Raw genomic sequence first — 25,079 nt, forward strand, 5'->3', positions numbered from 1 at the left:
AGGTGGTTGTTGTGCAATGGCGGTTGAGACGTGGTTGGTTCAAAATAAAGACAGAACAGAAAAACGGCTATCTTAAAGGGTCACAGCCCGAATGAATGACATTTATTCCCTCTAAACAACGGGTTTGGGGCTAACTACACATATACTTAGAGTTATCTCACCTACGGGCCCTGAATGGTGGTTTGCGAATTTCCACAGCCGTAACAATATATATATATATATATATATATATATATATATATATATATATATATATATATATATATATATATATATATATATATATATATATATATATATATAACTGAATATACCAGTTCGGAGTATCGGCAAACACCTATACTCCGATCTCGAGCGGTAGCGCATGGCGGGTGTAGGGGAACCGTGCGTCGACCCTGCGTTGCCCGCAGGTAGTCACACAGACCGCAAGGCCACCGTACGTTGAACACAGGGACACCTGAGGACTACCCTACAGTGACCGTGGAAATAGTGTGGCCGCCGTAATTTTTGGGGGGTTGGCAAAATTCATTTTTCATTGATAAGAGCCTACGGCAGCCACACAAATAATGCAAGCCCACCGTACGCCCTACTTACGGTCGACGTGGAACACATCTACGTAACAGCTTGGCTTGTTGAATTGCTACGGCCAACGTAGAAATGAAAAAAGTTATAACTCCGCGCTCTAATTCCACAGAGACCCTTACGGCCTGTAAAAGATAACCATGCGGCATAGAGCCACCCTGAGGCCACCTCAGAAACTCTGCGGCTGCCGCACGTTTCTGTCGATTCAGGGTGGTGTACAGCCGCCGTATCCTCGCCGTAGAGCAAATGTGACCTAGGCCTAAGGCTCCTTCAAAATGTTTTTTCTTTTTTGAAGTATAATTTCTCTGTCCCTGTGTATGAATGTACTTAAATATTGTTACCAACATGAATTGGGAGTTAATTATTCATTCGTTACATCTTAATGAGTGTTAGGTAAGCAAGCATTCAGTAAACCCCAATTACCATCGAGCAGAACTTGATGTTGTCCAGTTATCTTCCCACCATCGTTACCCTCGTTTTGTGATTTCACAAATTGCAAAAGCAACTGTGCCACCACAGTGCTGCGACAATGCAAGTGCGAGACCTGCACAGCTGGGGTAGGGTACGTAGGGAGGGGAGACCAGCACGCTGCTATAAAAGGCAGCACGGTTACATAGCGTGCAGAATTTGTGAACTTCCAGAACTCTCACGCAGTCGGGACCCCGAGAGAGCGGACATGAAGAACTCTTACACAGCCGGGACCCCAAGAGAGGGGACGTGCAAACTCTCACACAGTCGGAACCCCTAGAGAGTGGATGTGAAGTACTCTCACACAGTCGGAACCCCTAGAGAGTGGACGTGAAGTACTCTCACACACCCGGGACCCATAGAGAGCAGACGTGCAGAACTCTCACACAGCCGGAACCCCTAGAGAGTTGACGTGAAGTACTCTCACACACCCGGGACCCATAGAGAGCAGACGTGCAGAACTCTCACACAGCCGGAACCCCTAGAGAGTGGACGTGAAGTACTCTCACACACCCGGGACCCATAGAGAGTGGACGTGCAGAACTCTCATGTAGTCGGGATCCACTAGAGAGTGGACGTGAAGTACTCTCACACACCCGGGACCCATAGAGAGTGGACGTGCAGAACTCTCATGTCGTCAGGACCTCCAGAAAGCAGATGGCCAGCCATCGGCCAAACGGCTCGAGCCACCAGCCACCAAGGGCAAGACCTGATCACGAGAGAAGGAGCTCAATCCTGGCCTGCATGGCACCGGAAGGTGATTTCAGGAAAGACCACGCACACGCGTTTGTTCATTTTCTTCCACTTCTTGTAACATTGTGTTCCCAACTGAGTTTGATCATGTTAAGATGAGCATTAAGATAATGGGGATTGTTACCTCCAGTTTAAGTGTGGCGTTCAGTTGCCTTTTCTTTGCCATTTTCTTATCTGAAAAGTGTACCGAAGTTGTTTGTTCTTTTCAAAATGCCCTTCACACTAATTTAAAGGCTCATGGTGGAGTTTTTGTGGAAGACAATGTTGATATGGAATAAAAAAAAAATTAAAACTCAACTTGTAATCTCAGCATCGTGCACTCAGATGGGAGCATCAAATAGGCCACTTATGTGTGGCTCGGTGACTTTGCTTACCGATTGCCCGACACCCCTTAAAGCAGATGCCAAGCTAAGGTGTGGACAAACATGAAGTACAGAATACTTACCTGAATCATAATGACCTTCCAAGATCCAACATTTCCAACAGGTGGATTAGTATGACGATAAAATGAGACTCGTTCAAATGAATTTGATTGTACTGCAAGTGCACAGAAGGCTTGACTTGCTGACATGTGTGTTTGTGTGATATCACTGCTAACTTCACAGCAAACATCTGGGAAATGTAAACATGAGTTTGAAAAGTGCAAGCCTCAGGCGCAGGCAAGACTTGTTTACCTGCAATTACACCTGGATTCCTCGCAAAATGTCAACACTCAGTTCCGCCTTGTTTTTGATTCATAAAGGTACAGAAGCAGTCGATTGCGAGAGAAGAGGCCGATAGCTGGCAGAAGATGGCAATGAGAAATTTCATCTGTGTACTGACCTTTCATCTATGTGTTTGTTGTGTGAACGGCTTTGCTGTTTTGAAATCCAATGGCTATGAAGAATTTGTTGTCGCCATCCATCCGGACATCCCTGAGAATCCAGAGCTTATCGACAAGATCAAGGTACATCTTTGACGTGGTAATCATTTTCTTAGATGATAACTGCTGAGCCTGGGTTTGAATGTCGGACCAGCTATAAACTGCCACCATGGTGTTTCATATGCAGGATGAGGTTGTGTGTGTGTGTGTGTGTGTGTGTGTGTGTGTGTGTGTGTGTGTGTGTGTGTGTGTGTGTGTGTGTGTGTGTGTGTGTGTGTGTGTGTGTGTCCGTCTGTCCGTCCGTCCTCGGATTGACATTAAACCCAAGGTCCCACCTGCGAACACTGGTTGCTGTTGGACGTTGAAGATCCCTGGGTGAGTCTTTCACAAAGAATAATCCGAGTAGTTGCGGCCAAGCGACGACCATGTTCCCCCAACTTTCCCACACAAAAATGTGGGAATAATTGGGGTCGTTAAATATACATGCAGTGATATCTCCCTCCCCCCCCCCCTTCCCAAGTATAGCAACCCCTACCTCCCCCAAAAAGAATGTGCACTGTGTAGCTTAACTAACAGAGGTCTTCAATAATCAAAATGGTTTCCAGGATTGCTGAAATAGCTGATCGGGATGGAATGAACACTAATAATATTTATGCACGAATTGTTGAAACAAAATTATGTACCCTTCGGGAGCCTACCTCGTTTTGATCGAGTGGCTCGATGTGAGACAGGTGGAGGAAACAAAGTTTGTAAGACTTCCCCTTTGAAAGAAAGTACAATCGTTGGACTAACGAGTATTTGCTTTGTTCAAGAACTTTGATCTCCATGTTCCTCCCTCACCAGCCTGCTGTTTCTGTTGGGGAGACATGAACTAAATCAGTCAATCGCTCGATTCGGTTCTTAGAAAGAAAACCAACCGAAAGGATTTCGAGAAACCAAACGTCCTGAAGCTCTGTTTGTGAATGTTTACTGCTCCAGGCAACATTGGGTTGTCAATGACACCTCTGCGCAGGGCTCACACTCACTCAGAGATTAATTGATACATCTCGCACATATGATACATCACTATGACGTCATATCAATTTTCATGACGTCATTCCTATTTTTTGACTTTTTTTTTGTTTCACAACCCAGAGTTTTCATCGGATATTCGTGAAACTTGCCATGTATATGCAGAAAGCCCACGCGCAGGCAGTAACCATCTCTGATTTTGGAAATTCTTCTGAGAAAAAATTTGACGTCACAATATCGCCGCTAATGGAAATCGCCTATACCATTATCTCCGAAACTAGGCAAGCTGTTTGAATTTTGTTTGCGGGAATCAAGCCGGGCATTAGCACAGATAATTTATCGCAAACCTGACACATCACAATGACGTCATATTCGTTTTTATGATGTCATCATTAAGAGGATGAGGATCTAAGCTCATTCGAGCTTGTTTCATTTAAATGTTGACTGCTTTTGTCGTTTGCACGTGGTACATGCTTGGGAGCCTCTGGTATATATTTGTGTCTGCGCTGTCGCTGATTCGTCAACAAGCGATGAAACCGGTCCGGCAGCTGAGGGGGTTGTGTAGCATTGGGATTCTCATGTGTGCTATTTGTGAACATCTTTACATCTGTGGAGGAATGCTGGGAAGGGTTTGAAACAATAAAAGGGCCACCTTGGTAGCCTTTCTTGGTTGCTTTATGCAGCTTCTTCGACGAGAAGAGCGACGAGAAGAGTGTGGGAGGAGTCGATATTTTTATATAATCCTCACCACCTGGGTTTAATCGATTCGGTGAAAGCTAATTGGTTATTCCCTCCATTCACAGGTGAGAGATGTGGGTGGGTCTTCCTTTTTCATATATCTATACTAATAACTGTCAGTGTCAGTGCATCAGTGTGTCTCCTTCATAACTCCAAAACCATGAAACCTAGCAGCCTGAAACTTTGCATGCATACGAAGAAAACTCCAAGGAAGTGAAAGAGTGAAAAATTGGTGTTTTGTTTGATTAAAACACCCCTTTTGAAGATAATTAACAGCTTTATTTAATTATATCCTGCATCAGGCAATCTTTGGCCACCTCGCTGTCTGAGGTCTTAAGGTGCTTCTTGGGTAACCTAGCTGGGGTCTGAAACCGTCGTGTTTTTTGGCCTGCTCAACCATGCCGTGACTTGGAACAGGCCGCAACGATTTATTAAACGATAATGTTTTGTTTGTTTTCACTTTCCTCACTCATATTATCGAATACCTGTTCATCATAACTATGAAGGGCTGGGTACATTGCAATACTTATAAACACCTGGAGACACCAGCGTTCATGGCTTTATTTCATTTGTCCATATGAATAACCAAGAGAATCTCTTAAACTAAACATTATTACAAAATGTAAGCTCCAGATTTGAATGTATCAGCAGTTCTGACTCCCCAAAAAGTGTTGATTTGTCCAATTCGGACGTTCCACTGGTGTTTCCAGGTGCAGAGTTGTATCGACGGCAATTGGTAATAACTTGCCAACCCAGGCATTCTGTTGGAGTGCTTGAGTGCTTAAACCACTTACCGAGCTGTACAGTGCAGCTCGTGTCCTGATTGGGATGTGCAGTCGACATTTACTATAAGTTAAAGGTACATACAGCACACATGGACGTGGTACATATGGGTAGATTTGGATCTGTATGGACTCTCCGCGGGTATGTGGACATGCCGTGCCTGTTCCGGGTGTTGTGGTGGCAAAGTTTCATCCCGTATATTATGGAGGTTCTATTAGGTTTTACTTTGTTCTCGCTCCTGTTTCTAAAGCATTTCGTTGTCGGATTTGCTTGACAAAAGTTTTCACACCCATCACACACAACTGCTTATAAAGAATAATGTTTGTGATCATCTCCCTGAAACGTCTATATCAATGTGACATTGTTTTTTGGTGAAAGCAACTCAAGATTTCTGGGTTGTATACGTTACGTAGTATCATCGGTAATCACACTGACTCCAACCTGCCGATTCCCGAAAAGTTGCCGATTTCGGCCAAGTGTGTGTGTGTGTCGTTGATTGGTATCTACATACGCGTGTTTCAGAATGTGGAATGGAGTCCTCCCAGGGTGGGCTCAAAGTATCCACCTTTATTTCAGTAAGGGATCACGATTCATGGACCAAGCTGTGAAGTTTTCTGTTCTCAAAGTTTTGTGCTGAGGGTTCTCTTCAGGATTGTCGCTGAGTCCCGGACAGCGTCCAACTGTAGTTCCTTTGTAATAATATTCCCAGGGATGTTTTTTAGCTCACCTGTAAAGTAGTTCTGGGGAGCTTTATGGGATGGTGCGTCGTCCGTCCGTCCACAAATACTTGCCTCTTCTTCTCAGAAACCATACATAAGATTTCAATGAAATCTGACCACAACCGTCAACACCCATGATGGCATAAAAAAACGGGGTCTCAAGGGGTCTATAGAGGGAGTTTACGGGGGTAGGGGTGGGGGGGAGGAGTGGGTTTCCTTCCCAAAGAGGTATTTGCTTTCTTCTCAAATGATACACAAAATTCCAAAGAAACTTCATGACAACCATGACGAAACCAAAGTTTTTTCATGACTTCAGAAAAATCTGGCTTTAAGGGGGGTTGGGTTGCCCCCCAAATTATATTTGCTTTCTTCTCCAAAACTACACATACAATTCCGATGAAAATTAACCACCATCTTCACCGCCCATGATATACTAAAGTTTGTTCATGACATTAAAAAAAAATTGGAGTCTTGGAAGGTCTATGGGGAGAGGGGTGTTGCCCCCAAAAATATGCATTTGCTTTCTTTTCAAAAGCTACACACAATTCCGATGAAACTTGACCATCTTCACCACCCATGATGTTCCAAAGTTTGTTCACGACATTGAAAAAAATTGGGGTCTAAGGGGTTATATGGGGGGGGGGGTTGCCCCTCAAAATATGTATTTGCTTTCTTTCCTGAAACCACACACACAGACAATTTTGATGAAACTTGACCACAACCTTCATCACCCGTGATGTACCAAGGTTTGTTCATGGCATTAAAAAAAAATGCACAGGTATATTCACTTTCTTCCATATTATATATTTTGTGGGTCATCCATGCCAACCAGTGGTTGCCTCGTTATCTTATCTCACCACTACCAGGTGAGCACCCAGGGGTATTGCCCATATGTTTAAGATCTCTGTGAGGTTCTTTGTCATCATTCCTGTAGCTCCTGCTATCACTGGTACAACTTTGGCATTCTTCAGCTTCCAGGATCTTCTCACTTCATTCTTGAAGTCTTGGTATTTGGTCATTTTCTTGATTTCTGCATAGTTTAGTCCAAAATCACTGGCATTAACACCTCAATCAGCAATGGCTTCTTCTCCTTGTTTTTGTACCGAAGTTTCATATCTGGTCGCAATGCTTTGTTTTTGATGTTCATACTCGATGGGATCATCAAGTTGTACGTGAGCGGTAGGTACGTCCATGTTTTCAGTGATTTACTTTTGGTTCGTGTTCCCACAAATTTTCTGGAACTCAGACATCAAAAGTTTTTGCAGATGTGCCAGTGGATTAAATTATAAACTCTGTTGTATTGTGTCATTGTGTGGACAGCTGTTCTGAGATGAGTTTGTTTTTGTGTGTGTGTTCGGTCATTAAGCATAACATATCATTCTCTTCACTCACTCCACCTTCACCACTCACCTTTCTCTCTTCTTTTTTTTCATCCCCCCCCCTCTCTCTCTGGATGTATTCGGACGGTCGTTTTGTCTGGATGGTGGTTATGTCCAGGCTGGATGGTATTTGTCTCCGGATGTATCCGGGTGGTGTTTATGTTTGGACGGGAGTTTGTCTCCGGACGTGTCCAAGCGGTGTATGTCTCCGCACAGCTTGGCTCCGGATGCGTCTGGATGGTGTTTGTCTCAGCCTGTGTGGACGGCCATCTTTGCGCCGGCAACGGTGAGATCGCTGCAAACAGACGCGGGAGTTTCCTCGCCGCGCAAGTCGGTGATTTCACGCACGTCTGCTCGCCAGGGTCGCTGCTTCGCGCACGTCTGCTCGCTCCAAGCTTCGCCTCGGAATTCGGATCAGGATAGCGATCAGGAAGCCTGGTGTTGGCTTAGTGGTTAGAGTGGTGGCTTGGGATCCCAGGGTCCTGAGTTCAAGCCCCGTTGGATGCTGAATTAACACCAGGGGGTTGACTCAGCCTGTCATCCTTCCGAGGTCGGTGAAATGAGTACCAGTGTACTGGTATGCCCCGGTAAGAATAGGTGTACCATATCCCTGTGTGTCGTAAGAGGAGACCAGGGTTGGTGTCAGGAAGGGCATCCGGCCATAAAACATTGCCTCAAGAAAAAGCCCAACCCCTGCACAGCAGGGAAAAATGGCTGTAAAACGGTCATTTTATTTTATATAGCGAGAGGGGCGGAGCCAGTGGGGGTCAGAGGTGAGAGTGCGGAGATCAGATTTCGCCTCACGAACCCTATAAAACGGCACACAGAGCACCAGTTTAGTCAGTCTGGAGGGGTCGAGGAGCTGCGCAGAAGTCTGGAGCTTGCAGTCGGTGGGGAAGCTGAGGAGAGCGGAGGAGACAGGAGCTGTAGGCGTAGCCCAGCCTGCTGTGCGCGCAAAGTTGCGCGTGCGTGTACGGGACGTTGGAAGAGCCGGAGGGAGCTCGCCAGCCAGCACCGAACGGTCGGAGGTGATCGGGCTTCGGGACAGTCCGAGCATCGCTGAGGAACGGACGGGTTCTTAAAAAGAGCATCAACTCGGAAAGAGCATAAGGCCCGTTAGTTCCTCTGAGGTGTTGCCGGCTGGGCACAAATCGCCAGGCTCTCAGACGAGGCCTGGGCCGGACCGCGGTCACGACAGCGGCCGTAGGGACGGGACGTTGTTGGTCGCTCAGCGAGGTGAAGGTAACCAGCGCGGCCTCACGGAGCCTCTGCGGTCTACACGGCTCCGTACAATAAAGACTCAAAGAGGTCCATTCTACCCCTCGTCTGTCCTCGGGTTTTTCCTTTGTATGAAAGTTGTGGCGCCACGTCCGCAAGTAGAACTGTATAAGTGACTGTAAATAATAGATTGACGATAGTAGCTCTTTTACATTGCTTTTGCTTGATTGATACATGACTGCATGCGTGTTTTGCATACCTGCATGACTGCATCATTGTTTATACGTGCTTATGTGTTGTTCGTAAATAAATGTACCCCATTCGTTGTGTCTTTTCCTTAATTGAGCTGCCATCTTGCACTTGGAATATAGTTGGTTTTTAAATAACCGGTAAAGCGATCGGGTCCAACGGGACTGTGCGATAATACCCCGCTCGGTTATCCCAAAAGGAAGTGAGCTGCTTAAGCGGCTCGTTTCCAAGCGGTCCCGTTGAGGTACACTCTCTCGGTAATCTACCCGCGCGATTAATTAGGTATATTAGCAATTCGGCGATTCACTCTGTAGCGCGCATGGGTAGAGTACGGACAAGGTTGTGGTGTGCTTAAAAACACACCCGTGGCTGGTTTTTGGCGTTGATCCGGAAAGCCGCGACTGGATTGTCCGTTCGGTGGGCGAAGCGGCCGCCATTGGTTAGACGCGATCGTTTCCACGCCGGCAGGCGGAGAATCCACAACAATATATATGTATATATATTGTTGCGAATTCGCGCACGCCGGCGTGCGAACGGCCACACAACTCGAATCGCAGCATGTCGCCCACCGGACGGACAATTCAGTCGTGACCCTCTCAGAACAACGCCGAGAGCGAGTCACGGGTGGGGGTTTAACCTCACCACGATCGTGTCAATTGCCCACCCGCACAGGATAGGGTCTCTCGCCAAATTCGATCTACCTAAGTACCTGCGCGAATGGTCGACTGGGCGATCGTACCACGCCACAGGCCGACTCCGGACACGAACCGCTTAGCGGTCCGTTCCGTGCTACAGTGATAACCGAGCAGTGTTATTGTCGGCCTCGACGGTTCCGATTTAATTACCCGGCGTATTAAGCCCACTACAAACCCCTTACGTGAAGCAGGATGGAGAGTCCACAAAGAAAAGACAAAGCTAAACGGGAAAACAGTTCACATAAATCACATTTATTTCCCGGCACACGGAAAGCACGTATATACATCCACACAGTCAAAATGCACATAAAGCAACCAAAACAATAAAAGCAACAACGATGCAGAGATAATACTGACTACACGCACACACGGCAACACTTATACAGTTTTACTTCACAGACGGCGCCAACACACATTTACACAAAAGCAAAGGAAAGAAGCCACCCTCATAGACAAGGAGGCAGACAGGGCCGTAGGCCAAATGTGCGCGGGACCTAGAGGAGGGGCCAGGTCCGCGAGACCAGGGGGGGGGGGGTCCGACCCGCGTCCTCATGACGCGTCGGCGGCGAGCCGCAAATGTGGCCGCGCGGCTGTGCCCCGACTCCGTGCTCCTTGGCGGGTTTCGTTTGCACTACGTGTGGGGTGGGGTGGGAACGGGGCCCCCTTTTGCACTATCTCAGCGTGGGGGAAAGGGAGATTGTTGATGCCCTGGGGGAGGGGAGTGGCTGGCTGGCTTGGGTCCCACGACGCGACGAGCGATCCCAAACCGCAACCTCGTTGCCGACCGCCGTCCTTCTGGCCTCGGACCCGAGCTCCCTTGCTTGCAGTTCCACCGCTCTCACTCGCCCGACTCTCTCTGCAACTCTTCTCCGTTCCACACTCTCCTCACCCGACCCTCTTCAGTTCCGCACTCTCCTCACGACTCCACCAAAGACCCTCGATTCGCCTTGCGCTCGCCATTTTATAGGCGGCAGGAGAAACCAATATGCAAATATTCGGATCAGAATGACCTCGGGGATGTTTTCCTAACCCTAACCCTAACCCTAACAGCATACTGAGTGTATGTGTGAGAGGCTCTGACGAGGAGCAATATATATATATATATATATATATATATATATATATATATATATATATATATATATATATATATATATATATATATATATATATATATATATATATATATTGTTACGGCTGTGGAAATTCGCAATACACCATAAAGTGTCCTCAGGTGAGATATGTCTAAGTTCATGTGAAGTTAACCCACACCCGTTGTTTAGAGGGAATATGTGTGATGCATTCGGGCTGCGACGCTTTAGTTAGCCGTTTTTCTTTATCTATCGTTATTTTTGAGCCACCATTGCCACAAACCTCCACGCAAACAACAACCGCCACCAACTATGTCACAACGCCCACCACGCTCACACCACCCCACAACAATCACCACCATCTTTGCCACTACGCCCAATTACGAACGCCATCCTCCGCGGACCACGGTAAGACAGTTTCTGCACCACGGAAACCGTCCGAAAAGGATTGGCAGAACAAAACCACTTGTGAAGCCTGTGGGGTTTTTTTTCCCCACCATCTTTCCCCGCGCTTGGTGTGAAGGGGAGGGGTGGGGCAGCTCGCTCCCGATTGGTAGACGCGCGGTGTGACGTGGACGGGAGTGAGGAACGCCCTTTTTTGGGAGGCTCCCATAATGGGGGTGGAGCCCGAAACGGGGCGGAGCGAAGGGCGGAGCCCTGCTCCATAAAGGACGGACACGGGCGGGGTGCGCTCTCTTCTCTTCTCTTCTTCGCCCCTTGGTGAATGCGTTCCTTCCTCTTGGATATCTCTTTGGTCCTCCCGTATGCTCTCCTCATGACGGTTGATCTGCAAACCAACTTGCGTTCCCTTCCTCCTCGTTCGTTCCCGCGCTCGTGGCCCGGAGAGGCCTATTGGTGGGAGACGCGGACAGAGGGCGCCGCAGGCGGCCTGAGGTGGACCTGCGAGAGCGGACACAGAGAGTGCCGGAGACTGTTCACCGGCCACAACAAGGGAGGTTTTTCTTTTCTTTGGGCTTTTGTATGTGTGTTTGTGGTGCCAGTCCGACAAGCAAAACTGATGAAGTGCTTGTACATTGCTTTAGTCGGTCGTATTACTTTTGCTTCTATTTGCCTGTACATGCGTGCATGATTGTTGCTGACTGGAAATACGTGCTTCCGTGTGTCGCGCATTAAACGTGCTTGTCCAATTGTTTCCCCGTTTCGCTTCGTCCTTTCCTTTGTTGAATCTCCATCTTGCATCACGTAAGGGATTGATAGTGGGTTTAGAACACCCGGTAACTAATCTGAACCGTCATGGTCGACGATAACTCCGCTCGGTTATCCCTGTAGCACAGAACAAGCCGCTTAAGCGGTTCGTGTCCGGAGTCGACCTGTGGCATGGTACAACCCCTCGGTAGGTTACCCGTGCTAGTACTTAGGTATATCGACTTTTGGCGATTCACCCTATTTCGTTGCGGGTAGAATGCGGACTGGGTTGTGGTGAAGTTAAACCCCCACCCGTGGCTAGCTCCTTGGCGATAGTTCCAAGAGGGTCACGACTGAATTGTCCGTTCCGGTGGGCGACGCGGTCGCCATTCGAGTCAAGCGGCCGATCGCACGCCGGATGGGCCAGAATTCGTAACAATGATGTCAGGAGTGGGATACAAACTCTCCCGTCTCCAGGCTCAATTCACGGGGATCGGACCAGGGGTGTGCGAGGCGACCACCCCCCCCCCCCGTTCCCCCCAAATTACGAGCAGGCAAAATTTTAATCTCTTATGAGAAATAAGATGGAGTTTCAAAGCGAGTGGGTGCCGGGGGTAGAAATGTATATGTGTAGTAATGTAGAATCCATGGCCCAGGATGGTTCTTTTTATAACTCCACCGCTAATTTTAATCCATGGGGGAGCTCACCCTCATTTATTGAGCACGAACGTTGCCGGCAAATGGAGTCTCAAGATGGCGGTGCGGCCGCACTTCAGCGCGGCACGAGACGTGAGCAGGCGGCTATTTTTAGCGCAACGAATGGCACGACACGAGGCGAGCGCTCCCAACAACTGTTTCAAGCCACGTGGGCATGGCAGGCGAAGCAGGCGACATCGGCGAGCTTCGGAAACAATTGGAGGAAGAATGGAAAACCGAGCTCGAAAAGAAACAAAAGGAGCACGATTTGGAAGTAAAACAACTAATGGAAAAAATATTGGAGGGGGCAAGGCGGTTCAAAGAACTAGAGGGGAGAGTGAGGGAAATGCAGTTGGAAGAGAAAAAATGTGAACACGATGGGGAGTTGGAACAATTGAAGGAAGAGATAAGAACAGGCAATCAGGAAAGAGAAAGCCTAGAATGGAAGATAAAAAGAGGAGAGGGACAGCTGGAGGAAAGGACGGAGGAATTGCTGGAAAAGTCAGAACAGTTTGAACAACTCCAGGGAGAAATGAGGGAGGAAGGAGAAAGGAAAACAATGCTAGAAAAGGAAAAACGCAAACAAGATGGGGGAATTGGTATGACTGAAGCGAGAGGTAACGACAAGCCAGATTAAAAGAGAAACCCTGGAAAGGGAGATATGAATGGGAAAGGAACGGCAGGAAAAACTAAAGGAATCCAGGAAGAAAAGGGAGGAATTGAGGAGGGAAGCAGTGGAAAGAAGAGATGAAATGGGGAAAGAAGCATGCAAATTGAGAGAGGAATCATGGAAAAAAACTTCTGAGATACTGAAACACGAAACCAAAGAGAGAGGATTACAAAACGAACTGAGGATGTTAAGAGAGGAAAGAAAGAGAACGGAGAATGAAACGTTGAGGAATCACACTGTACAGATCGAACAGCTGGAAGCGAAGGCCAGATTAAAGAATGAAATGCAAGAAAGAGTAAGGAAGAACGAATGAGGCAGGAGAAGGAAATAACGAGATTGCAGAATGAAGAACAAGGAAGACAGTGGAATAGAAAACTGAAAGAGTATCAATTTGAAACTGAACAACAAAAGGAAAAAATACGTTGGAGTACGAGGAGAAGGTGAAGGAGCAAGGAATGAAGCAGGAAGGAGAAATCAGTCAATTGAAGGAGACAACGACATTGGAGAAGGAAGAACGAGAGGAACAGTGGAATAGAAAACAAAAAAGAACACGAATTTGAGGTTGACCAATTGAAAGAAAAGGCGAGGCTGGAGTGCGAGGAGATAGAGAACGAACAACGAACGAAACGGGAAAAAGAACTAGGCCAATTGAAAGAAATGATGAGATTGGAGAGGGAAGAACGAAAGGAACAGTGGGAGAGAAAACAAAAACTGCACGAATTTGAAATTAACCAATTCGAGGAGAAAGCAGAATTGGCGTCCACGGAGATTGAAAAACTCCGGAAAGAGAACGAAGAACTCAAAACGTTTCGAGAGGAGGAACGGCTCAAAAGGAGCCAGGAAATGGAACAGCGCAATAAGGTGGGGCGTGTGATATCACCACGAGGAGCAATGTCGGTAGTGCAGGACTTGATCGACACCACTCGTCGGATGAAGGAACAGTTAGGACCTACCCTAATAAAGGAGACACAAACAAGAATGGAAAAGAGGGAAGTAACAGGGACAACAAAGAAGGAAGTAGAAGTATTGCCAGAGACACGGGAGATAGACCGAGTCGAGAATGAATTAAATGAAATGAAGGAGGAAACAGAGACGAGGATCCAGGAAGAAACGAATAGACACAAAGAGACAACAGAAATAAAATGTGCAGAGACACGGGAGATAGAGGGTGAATTGGATGGGGTTAAGGACGAGCGCACACACATTAAGGTAGTGGAGGACCATGAGGGGGAGCTGGCGGACTGTGTGGGGACCCGGTGCAAGCAGCTGGATAGCCTCCTTTGGGAACGGAGGGAGATGCTATTCTCCCTTGAAGCGAGTCACGACCAGGTGGGTCCGGTGGAGCATTGCGAGGTAGAGGGGATGAGTGAGGCGAACGGGTGCACAGAGAGCTTGGGGGGTATGGAGGCCCCGGAACCCCTTGTGGTGGCACTAATCCCCAGTGCGATTGTCCCGGTGTGTGTGGTGTCGAGGTGTCTGGTTACGAGTGTGGTCCCGGTGCGTGTGTTTACGAGTGTGGCGAAATGCGTGCTGCAACGCACGCATAGCGCGGGTGCAAGGGCGTGTGTGAGAGCGACCGGGTGGGTGACAAATATCCTGTGTGTGGATGAGACCCCGGGTATGAGTGAGACCCCGTGTGTGGAAGAAACCCCGCGTGTGAGTGGTGTGGTGGCAAGTGTGTCAAAGTTTGTGCTTCCCAGCACGCCGTGTGTGAGTGAAACACCGTGTGTGAGTGTCACCGCGTGTATGAGTAGAAGGGTGTGTGTGTGTGAGAGAGCGGTATGTAAGGGAGATAACGGTCGGCATGCGGGAGCACGCAGTCGCGTCTCCCGGTGTGAATGTCATGGAGTGGTGTGTGAGCGTCATGACACGCAGGTGTGCGTGGGTCGAATGGCGATGGAGACGACGGCGACAGATGGACAAAAGCCGAGTAGCGGCCGTAGCTGTATTGGGGACCGCGCCGGGTTTACACTGCAGCGAGCGCGAGGTCCGTGCTGTGGTAAGCACGAGGCCGCCACGTGCGCGCTTGCGGGAGTGAAACCCGGTCCGGAAACGCCCGCGGTGGATGTTGCCGATCCCGCGGACGGACAAAGGTTTGGCTGGATAAACGGATTTGGACCGGACGGGTTCTCCATGCGAGCATATGTGTGAAGCTCTGACGGGCAGAGCACATGTGTTCGTGTGGGGAACCCCTCGAAACGCGAGGCTTGTTTTTTTTTGATGCGCAGGGTGATGTCGTGGCTGTATGGTGGAATCCGGCAGGAGGGTTATCCCTGCCGGATGGTACCGTCCAAGAGGGACGACGTACGTGAATAGCGGCCATGACGTCCTGCAAAAAGTGCGCAGGTTGCGAGTTTCCGCGCTGGTGCTGCACAATTTTTTTTTTAAAACGGCAAGCCTCGCTTCGGGTGAACAGGATTCCCAGGCAAAGGGTGGAAGACCCCCTTGCCTGGGCACAGGATACTACTAGTTAGGGGGAAGGGTTAGCTTAGTTAGACCGACTTCATGGGGCAGGGGTAAGTCCTCATGGAGTCTGTGGAATGGATTAGTTAGAGGGATGTAGTTGAGATTTAGGATGGGGAAATGATTTTTTTGAGGATTTTGAGGACATTGACAGACTGTGGATGTGTAGAGGGGACGTAGCTTAGCTACGTAGGTTAAAAGGACCGTGCTGTAGTGTAAGGGACGACGTGGGAGCACGAGTTAGTTAGGGGATGCAGATAGCAGAATTCAGCGATGGAGTGTGAGAGTTGAAGAGAGTGGAAACTGTACATGTTGAGTGAGTGAGGCCAGCGGGCCTGAGTGTATGGAGTGATTGTGGAATGCATTGTGCGATGAGTGATTTGGGGGAGGAGTGATTCCCGCCCGAGGGACCCCGGGGTCAGTGTAGAGTGAGTTTGCTGGGTTAGACAAATTGGAAAATGGAGGTCGTTTTGTTGTTGGTGGGGAAGTAGGCTCGAAACCTGTTTTGGAGGGGTGCAGGAGCCCTGTTGACGGGCTGGGAGCGTGGCTACGAATGGTGAGTATCGCTGAGTGGGTACCCTGGGCACCGGGCTAGTCGGCCGTGTTGGCCAAGGGCCCATGGGGGCCGGGATAGCGTCGTGGGCACGGGTGCGTATGATGCAGGGGCCCGGGGTGCCATTACCCGCATGGGCAGTGTCGTGGGCACAGGTGACCCTCGGAAAGGGGCCCGGGAAGCCAGCCTGCCATGTGAGCGTTTCAGGGGAGTCGCCATGGAGGGCACTCCCCGGTGTTTAGGGAGCTGGTAAGCTCGGAAGCAGTGTCGTGCCCGGGAGTGCCATCGTTGGGGAATCAGCAGAGGGTAGTTCCTGCCAAGGGAGCCACGTGTCCCAGCCGTGAGACCGTGTGAGGGCACGGGAAGAAAATTGGGGGGCCATGGCCCGAAATTTGCGAGGACACTAACACAGGCGACGGGAATCTTGGTTGTTAGAACCGATAGTTTAAGCGAGAGGCGCTTGTTGAAAGCCCTGGGGTAGTTTAAGGAATAAATCTTAATGGAGATTAGGAAGTGTACCCTCCGCACCATCCATCCCTTCGCTCTCGTTGTGGGCCGCTGGACCCACTTTGGGTTAAAGATCGCTGAAGTTTGAGGAGGCCATTCTGAGGCTTGAGTTGGGCCTCGACACAGGACGCTAGCTCTCCCTTATTCCCCTCCAGGAAGGGAACGTAGGGGTTGGGAGTAGGCTAGGTGACAGGATAGGTTAGCCGAACAAAGACAGTAAAGGGGGTTGGGGGACGATTTCTCGTGGGGAAGTAAAGATAAAAATAAAAACAACAAAAAAATAAGTTGGGGCGAAATTGTTTTTTGACAAATGAAGGGGGTGGGTATGGACAGAGACAGGCAAAGGCGATAGGTTGGGAGGGAGACAGTAGGTAGGTCCGAGCCCGCCTTCCGAGTGGCCAGCACCACCGCACTCCCTCCACCAACCTCCACTGAAAGGCCTGTGCCAGCCCACTTCATCGGCTGGCTGTTTACAGCAAGGCCTGTGCCGGTCAGATCGTCTGACGGCTGTTTTTGCTGCAAGGCCTGTGCCGGCCAGTTAGTCTGCCAGCTGTGTTTGCCTGCAGCGGCCTTGTTCTGCAGGCTGTGTTTGCCTGACCACCTTTGCCATGCCATGCCTACTGCCCTCGTCATCTTTTGCCCCCGTTCTGTTTTGCATTTCCCTGCCCCTTGTTCATTGCCATGTGCGCTAGGATCGTCGCGCAGTTTGCGAGGACTGCCCTGTTGGCAGCTACAACACGGGCCTGCAGTGGCGGCACCATGTTTGCGTCCATCCATCCATTCATCCATCCATCCATCCATCCGTTGTGTTCATTGCGTGTGCCACTTGAGCTGGCACGAAGACTGCATTTGCGCAGCTCATGCGCCGTTGTTCACTGCGTCCCTGTAAAAAAAAAGGGGGAGGTCTTGGACTGCGTGTGAGCAGCCGGCCATGTTCCCTACACCTGCATTCCCTGAGCCAGAGACTGCATGCGAGCAGCCTGGCTCCCTGCTAACTGCTTTTCTCTTTGCAGAGTCCATTGATCCTGGGCCATGGTTTAGTGTAAAATTTGTAAGGTGTTAAGATGTACTGTAAATATTAGTGCGCCCCTGGCATGTGTGTCTTAGCACCGGCAATTTATTTAAGTCGTCTGCATGAGTGAGTTTGTTTAGTTAGTTACTCAGCCCGTAGGTTATTTATTTTGGGGACACGAATACACTGAATGTCGCACACAGGGATCCGAAGGTAAAACGTATTCGGGGAGAACTACATATGATGACACACAAATTCGACGACTGGGACGAATCTGTAAAAAAGGGAGGGGGTAGTGTTACGGCTGTGGAAATTCGCAATACACCATAAAGGGTCCTCAGGTGAGATATATCGATAAGTTCATGTGTAGTTCGCCCACACCCGTTGTTTAGAGGGAATATGTGTGATCCATTCGGGCTGCGACGCTTTAGTTAGCCGTTTTTCTTTATCTATCGTTATTTTGAGCCACCATTGCGACAAACCTCCACGCAAACAACAACCGCCACCAACTACGCCACAACGCCCACCACTCTCACACCACCCCCACAACAATCACCACCATCTTCACCACTACGCCCGCTTACGAACGGTTTCCGCACCACAGAAACCGTCTGAAAAGGATTGGCAGAACAAAACCACTTGTGAAGCCTGTAGGGTTTTTTTTCCCACCATTTTTCCCCGCGCTTGGTGTGAAGGGGAGGGGTGGGGCAGCTCGCTCCCGATTGGTAGACGCGCAGTGTGACGCGGACGGGAGTGAGGAACGCCCCTTTTTGGGAGGCTCCCAGAAGGAGGGTGGAGCCCGAAACGGGGCGGAGCCCCGCTCCATAAAGGACGGACACGGGCGGGGCGCGCTCTCTTCTCTTCTCTTTTCTTCGCCCCTTGGTGAATGCGTTCCTTCCTCTTGGATATCTCTTTGGTCCTCCCGTATGCTCTCTCCTCGTGACGGTTGATCCACAAACAAACTCGCGTTCATTTCCTCCTCGTTCGTTCCCGCGCTCGTGGCTCGGCGAGGCCTATTGGTGGGAGACGCGGACGGAGGGTGCCGCAGGCGGCCTGAGGTGGACCTGCGAGAGCGGACACAGAGAGTGCCGGAGACGGTTCACTGGCCGCAACAAGGGAGGTTCTTCTTTTCTTTGGGCTTTTGTATGTGTGTTTGGGGCGCCAGTCCGACATGTAAAACTGATTAAGTGCTTGTACATTGCTTTAGTTGGTCGTATTACTTTTGCTTCTATTTGCCTGTACATGCGTGCATGATTGTTGCTGACTGGAAATACGTGCTTCCCTGTGTCGCGCATTAAATGTGCTTGTCCAATTGTTTCCCCGTTTCGCTTCGTCCTTTCCTTTGTTGAATCTCCAGCTTGCATCACGTATGGGATTGATAGTGGGTTTAAAACACCCGGTAACTAATCTGAACCTAATGGTCGACGATAACTCCGCTCGGTTATCCCTATAGCACGGAACGAGCCGCTTAAGTGGTTCGTGTCCGGAGTCGACCTGTGGCATGGTACAACCCCTCAGTAGGTTATCCGTGCGAGTACTTAGGTATATCGACTTTCGGCGATTCACCCTATTTCGCGCGGGTAGAATGCGGACTGGGTTGTGGTGAGGTTAAACCCCCACCCGTGGCTAGCTCCTTGGCGATAGTTCCAAGAGGGTCACGACTGAATTGTCCGTTCCGGTGGGCGACGCGATCGCCATTCGAGTCAAGCGGCCGATTGCACGCCGGACGGGCCAGAATTCGTTACAATATATATATATATATATATATATATATATATATATATATATATATATATATATATATATATATATATATATATATATACATATATATATATATATATATATATATATATATATATATATATATATATATATATATATATATATATATATATATACATATATATATATATATATATATATATATATATATATATATATGTATTTTTCTTTTGGTATGTGTTACACAGCAAGCTTGGCTGGACTTAAGTCCTGTCTAGGAATGAACCCTCAAAGTTCAAATATTTGTATCTGTGGAAATAATTTGCATAAGATATTTGGGTCTTGAGTTTGAGCCCTTGTTGTGCCACTATGTAACACCAGGTGAGGTTGACTCAGCCTGTCAATCTTCCAAGGTTAACAAAATGAGTACCAGCTTCCTGGAAACAGGAGGCACTGCATTAGCAACACAGCCACCTTCCCAGCAATGATGCAACCAGCAGCAAAAGGCTGGATATGAAATTAATGAATTGATATGTACTAACTGTGATAATTAATTTCATCCTTGTCATCCTCCAAAGGAAATTTTGACAGAGGCATCTGATTACTTGTACAAAGCTACAAGACAACGAGCTTTCTTCAGAAACATCAGTATTTTGGTCCCACCGACATGGATTAACACAAGAACGCAGAGAATGACATTTGAAACATTTGAAAAGGTACTCGAACAATGGCTTTCTCAAGCATCGGTCTTGCTGTTGTTTGTAAAGAAAAAAAGACAGTGACAAGTGTAATTATCGTTGTAAAATTATCAAGAAAAATGACGATTTGTGGATTATACAATTTCAGGCAGAAATTCGAATTGATGATTCCCCTGGCAATCCAAACGCGTGCCCATACACGATGAACTACGCGATGTGTGGACGGCGAGGGAAATATATCCATTTAACATCAGACTTTCTCATGATCAGCTCAGCGGCATCAGATTGTGGACCAAGAGGCAAGATTCTGTTTCCTTGAAATTCTTCAACAATAAAGCATTATAATGAAGAACCTAAAAAACCCTCATGGTACATGTTTGTCATACTATGATGCACATGTGGGATTGCATAAGATCTACGGATGTATTCATATTGTAAAAAGATGTCAGTGCTGAGTGAGTTGACTCTCGAGTCCAAATGAAGTGTGCTGATTCAATTTTGATAAATAGGATCACGATGATTCCAAAAATATTGAATCTTGTTCACATGGTGGTCGAAAATGATAATTTTGATGTCAATTTAAAATATCATGTTAATGACTGGCTGTGACACGTGCATGAAGGGAAATCCATACATGGCAAGTTGAAGGTGACAAAAAACGGGTTGGTGGGAATCGAAAGCAGGTTTGTTTTTTTTTAAAACCTTTGTATGCTATGGTTGCAGATTTGCAACAAGATTAACAAATAAAATTGAATCAATTTTTTTTTTGTCTAACTTGACACCCAAGTTGTGTTTTTTTTTGTAAATACCACTTGAAATTCACAGCCCAATTAAAAAAAATTAACGAAGCAGCAGGGAGGGAACTGTGTGGCCGAAAACATTACAGCATGCATAGGTTTAACCAAACGTGATAAAAACGCTATTCGATAGGTTGACTAATCAGTAATGATAAGGAGGTTCCAAGTAAGATGACATACTATACATACATACATACATACATACATAACATTTCTTAAACAAAGAACATTTCTCAAAGTTTTATTATTATTTTTTTTTCATTTCTAGTTGTCGCCTGCGAAATGTGACATCACATTTACTGCAAATAGCATCCCCACAATAAAGAGCAGTGTTGCCTGGTTTATCGAGACCAAGTGATGATAAACGGTGTTGAATGCAATATGAAGGACTTGACGAATCTTAACAATAAAACTGAGAAGTGTTAATTCATTCACAAACATCAAATCACGTCATTGTATCCCATTTGATTCATTTTTTTATAATTACAGTTTGAATTTGGAACGGTAATTTGTGGACATCCTGTATACGGATGAAAACGATCCGAATCAAATCGTACCATTCAAAATACTCGAAGATACCGATAAATATCACAGTAAGGTGATGAAAAATGGTAGATGGAAGTGACAATGTGTACAGATGAGGATTGAAGGAATTTGTTGGTTGGGTGAAGCTCATGACGTCACCCAGCCATAAGAGTCAGACGAGAGCGGGACTTTGCATGTCGGATAAAGATCGCTGCAGATCTGTCACTGTGTTTGTGAATCCATGTGAGTGGAATGGAAGCTAAACATTGCGTTTTTGAAATTGTTCGTACTTTCCATTAAAGACAAGTTTTAATGACATGAAAATGAGTCTGTGGGTTTAAAGAAAGAAGAAGGATCAAACCCCCAAAATACGGGTCACTTGCTATGTAAGGGTCACTTCTTCAGAAACATCAGTATTTTGGTCCCACCGATATCCAATTGTAAATGGAAAGATATTCCCGTTTGGTTTGGCACCAGGTGGAATTAAACCTTATCCAATTTTATTGTTTTTTTAAACACATACATGTTCCATATATATATATATATATATATATATATATATATATATATATATATATATATATATATATATATATATATATATATATATATATATATATATTGTTGCGGTCTTCGCGCCCGCCGGCGTGCTGACGGCCACGTAACTCGAATCGCGGCACGTCGCCCACCGGACGGACAATCCAGTCGTGACCCTCTCGGACTAACGCCGGGAACCAGTCACGGGTGGACCTTTCGGTCTCACCGCGATCGAGCCAATCAGCCCCCGCGTGGGATAGGGTTGCTCGCCAAATTCGACCTACCTAAGTACCCACGCGGAGGGTAGACCGGGCGATCGCACCTCGCCGCAGGTCGACTTCGGACACGGGCCACTTAAGCGACCCGTTCCGTACTATCAGAATAACCGAGCGGTGTTATCGTCGACCTTGACGGTTCGATTAATTATCGGGCGTATTCAGCCCACTACCAACCCTTTACGTGAAGCAAGATGAGGATTCAATGGGAGAAAAAGACGAAGCGAAGCGGGAGAACAGTTCAATAATAAAGCACATTTATTCGCGGCACACGGGAAGCACACAAATTCAATTCCACCAAAAGCACACAGATTCAATTCCACCAAAAGCACACAAAAAAAAGAAAACACAATTCCATTTACACAAAAAGCAAATATAAAAGCGAAGACAATGCAGAGCTAATACCGACTACCGAGCACACGGCAACACTTATACAATTCTACTTCACAGACGGCGCCGACAACACATACCCAAAACCAAGGAAAGAATACCCTCAAGAATGAGGCGGGCCTGAGGCCGAGACCGGGTCGCGCCTACCCGTCTGGTGATGAGACGCGGAGCGGCGATGGCGCCTCACTCCGCGGGCCTCGCGGACAGTGCCTGGCAGGGGGGTGGGAAAGGGGCCCCCTTGGTCGCACTATCTCAGCGCGGGGGGAAACAGGAGGGGGTAGCTGATGCTCGGGGTATAGAGGATCTTTATTATCCCTGGTGTGCGTCTCCACCTCGGCCAGGTCACGCTGCCGGCCTTCCTCGGGCGTGCAGCTCCCGGCACCGTCGCGAGCACCCCCTCGTCTGCCTTCGCCGCTGCCGCCTCTCCGCCTCTGGACTCTCCACCCTGGACTCTTCTTTGGGCTCTCCTCGTTCGACTCTCTTCAGCTTCTCCAGCTACTGCAGGCTTCGGGCTCCAGACTTCCACACTGCTCTGACTGACGAACACGGTCCTTTTATCCCCCCGTAGCTTCGCCTTTGACCCCCTCCCTTTGACCTTTCACCTCGCTCCCCATTGGCCCGAGAAAAAGTGGGCGTGAAGGCTTTTTGATCCACAAATTTGCATATATCGATCGTTCTGGAGGCGGGGCCAAATCGCCCCTCGCTCACCGATTGGACGGCAAAAAGTGGGCGTGTGTCGTTTTTGATCCGTTTTTGAAGCACAAAATCCGTGATTTTGTACACGCTGTTCAACGTGCGCCCTGCACGAGTCCAACACCGGTACCCACAGCGGGGCAAGAACGGTGGCGATGCTACGGTTGCGAGGTGTGACGGGAAGGTCGTGGCGGTTGTGGTGAAGCGGCGTTGTGGTTGGTGGTTGATGTTGTGGTTGTGGTGGTAATCATGGCGGTTGGTCCAAAATAAAGATAGTAAAAGAAAAACGGCTATCCTGAAGAGTCGCAGCACGTATAAATGACATGTATTCCCACTAGACAACGGGTTTGGGCCTAACTACACATGCACTTACCGAGATACCTCACCTAAGGGACCTGAATGGTGGTTTGCGAATTTGGTAACCACAACACTACCCCCTTCCCTTTTTACAGACTCGTCCCGAGTCGTCAAATTTTCGTGTGCCATCATGTGTAGTTTTCCCCTAGTACATTTTACCTACGGATCCCTGAGTGCGACATTCATGGTATTCGTGTCCCCAAAATAAATAACCTGAGGGCTGCGTAACTATCTAAACAAACTCACTCACACGGACGACTTAAATAAAATTGCCGGCGCTAGACAGACATGCCGGGGGCGCACTCATATTTACAGTACATCTTAACCTTAACTTACAAATTTTACACTAAACCATGGCCCAGGATCACTGAACTCTGCAAAAGAAAAGCAGTTAGCAGGGAGCCAGGCTACCCACATGCAGTCTCTGACTCAAACAATGCAGGTGACAGGGAACGTGGCTGGCTGCTCACACGCAGTCCAAGGCCTTCCCTTTTGAACTGAACGCAGTGAACCACAACGGTGCATGGGCTGCACAACGCAGTCTCCGTGCCAGCTCAAGTGGCACACGCAATGAACACAACGAATGGATGCATGAACACAAACACGGTGCACAGGCCGCCACTGCAGGCCCGTGTTGTAGCTGCCAACAGGGCAGTTCTCGCAGCTTGCAAACTGTTGCCTTGCGGATCCTGGCGCACATGGAAATGAACAGGGGGGGCAAAGCAAAAATTGAACGGGGGCTGGTGAACGTGGGCAGTGGGCATGGCATGGCAAAGGTAGCAGGCAAACACAGCCCGCAGAAGAAGGCCGCTGCAGGCAAACACAGCCGGCAGATGAACTGGCCGGCACAGGCCTTGAAGAAAAAACAGCCAGCCGGCAGATGAAGTGGGCCGGCACAGGCCTTGCAGCACAACAACAGCTGCCGATGAAGTTGGCCGGCCTCTGCCTTGCTGTCAGTGGAAGTTGGTGGAGGGAGTGCGGTGGTGCTGGCCACTTGGAAGGCGGGCTCGGACCTACCTACCTGTCTCCCTCCCAACCTATCGCCTTTGCCTGTCACTGTACATACCCACTCCCTTAATTTGTCAAACCCCAATTTAGCCCCAACTTATTTTTTTATTGTTTTTATTTTTACTTCTATGTTTACTTCCCCTCTATAAATCGTCCCCTAACCCCCTTTATCGTCCTTGTTCGGCTAACCTATCCTGTCACCTAGCCTACTCCCAACCCCTACGTTCCCTTCCCGGAGGGGAACAAGGGAGAGCTAACGTCCTGTGTCGAAGCCCAACGAAGCCTCAGAATGGCCTCCCCAGAGTTCGGCGATCTAACCAAAGTGGGTCCAGCGGCCCACAACGACAGCGAGGGGATGGATGGTGCGGAGGGGTATATCTCCTAATCTACCCTAACCATTTAACTGTTAAACTACCCCGGGGCTTTCAACAAGTGCCTCTCGCTTAAACTATTGGTTCTAACAACCCAGATTCCCGTCG

At 48.2% G+C, this 25,079-nt stretch overlaps 1 protein-coding gene across 1 annotated transcript in view; it reads left to right on the top strand.

The window, feature by feature from the left end:
• Nucleotides 1-2,520: 2,520 nt before the first annotated feature.
• Nucleotides 2,521-25,079, top strand: part of LOC147023093 (calcium-activated chloride channel regulator 1-like) — an 88,769-nt gene continuing 66,210 nt past the window's right edge. The window contains exons 1-3 of the mRNA XM_085888124.1: nt 2,521-2,749; nt 19,899-20,036; nt 20,167-20,317. Coding sequence (XP_085744250.1) covers nt 2,594-2,749; nt 19,899-20,036; nt 20,167-20,317 — 445 coding nt within the window. The 5' untranslated portion in view covers nt 2,521-2,593. The remainder of the gene's footprint in view (nt 2,750-19,898; nt 20,037-20,166; nt 20,318-25,079) is intronic.

The sequence above is a fragment of the Eptatretus burgeri genome, chromosome 7 (assembly GCF_056783735.1).
Source record: "Eptatretus burgeri isolate ZD-2024b chromosome 7, Ebu_testis_v1, whole genome shotgun sequence".
In the NCBI taxonomy this organism is placed as follows: Eukaryota; Metazoa; Chordata; class Myxini; order Myxiniformes; family Myxinidae; genus Eptatretus; species Eptatretus burgeri.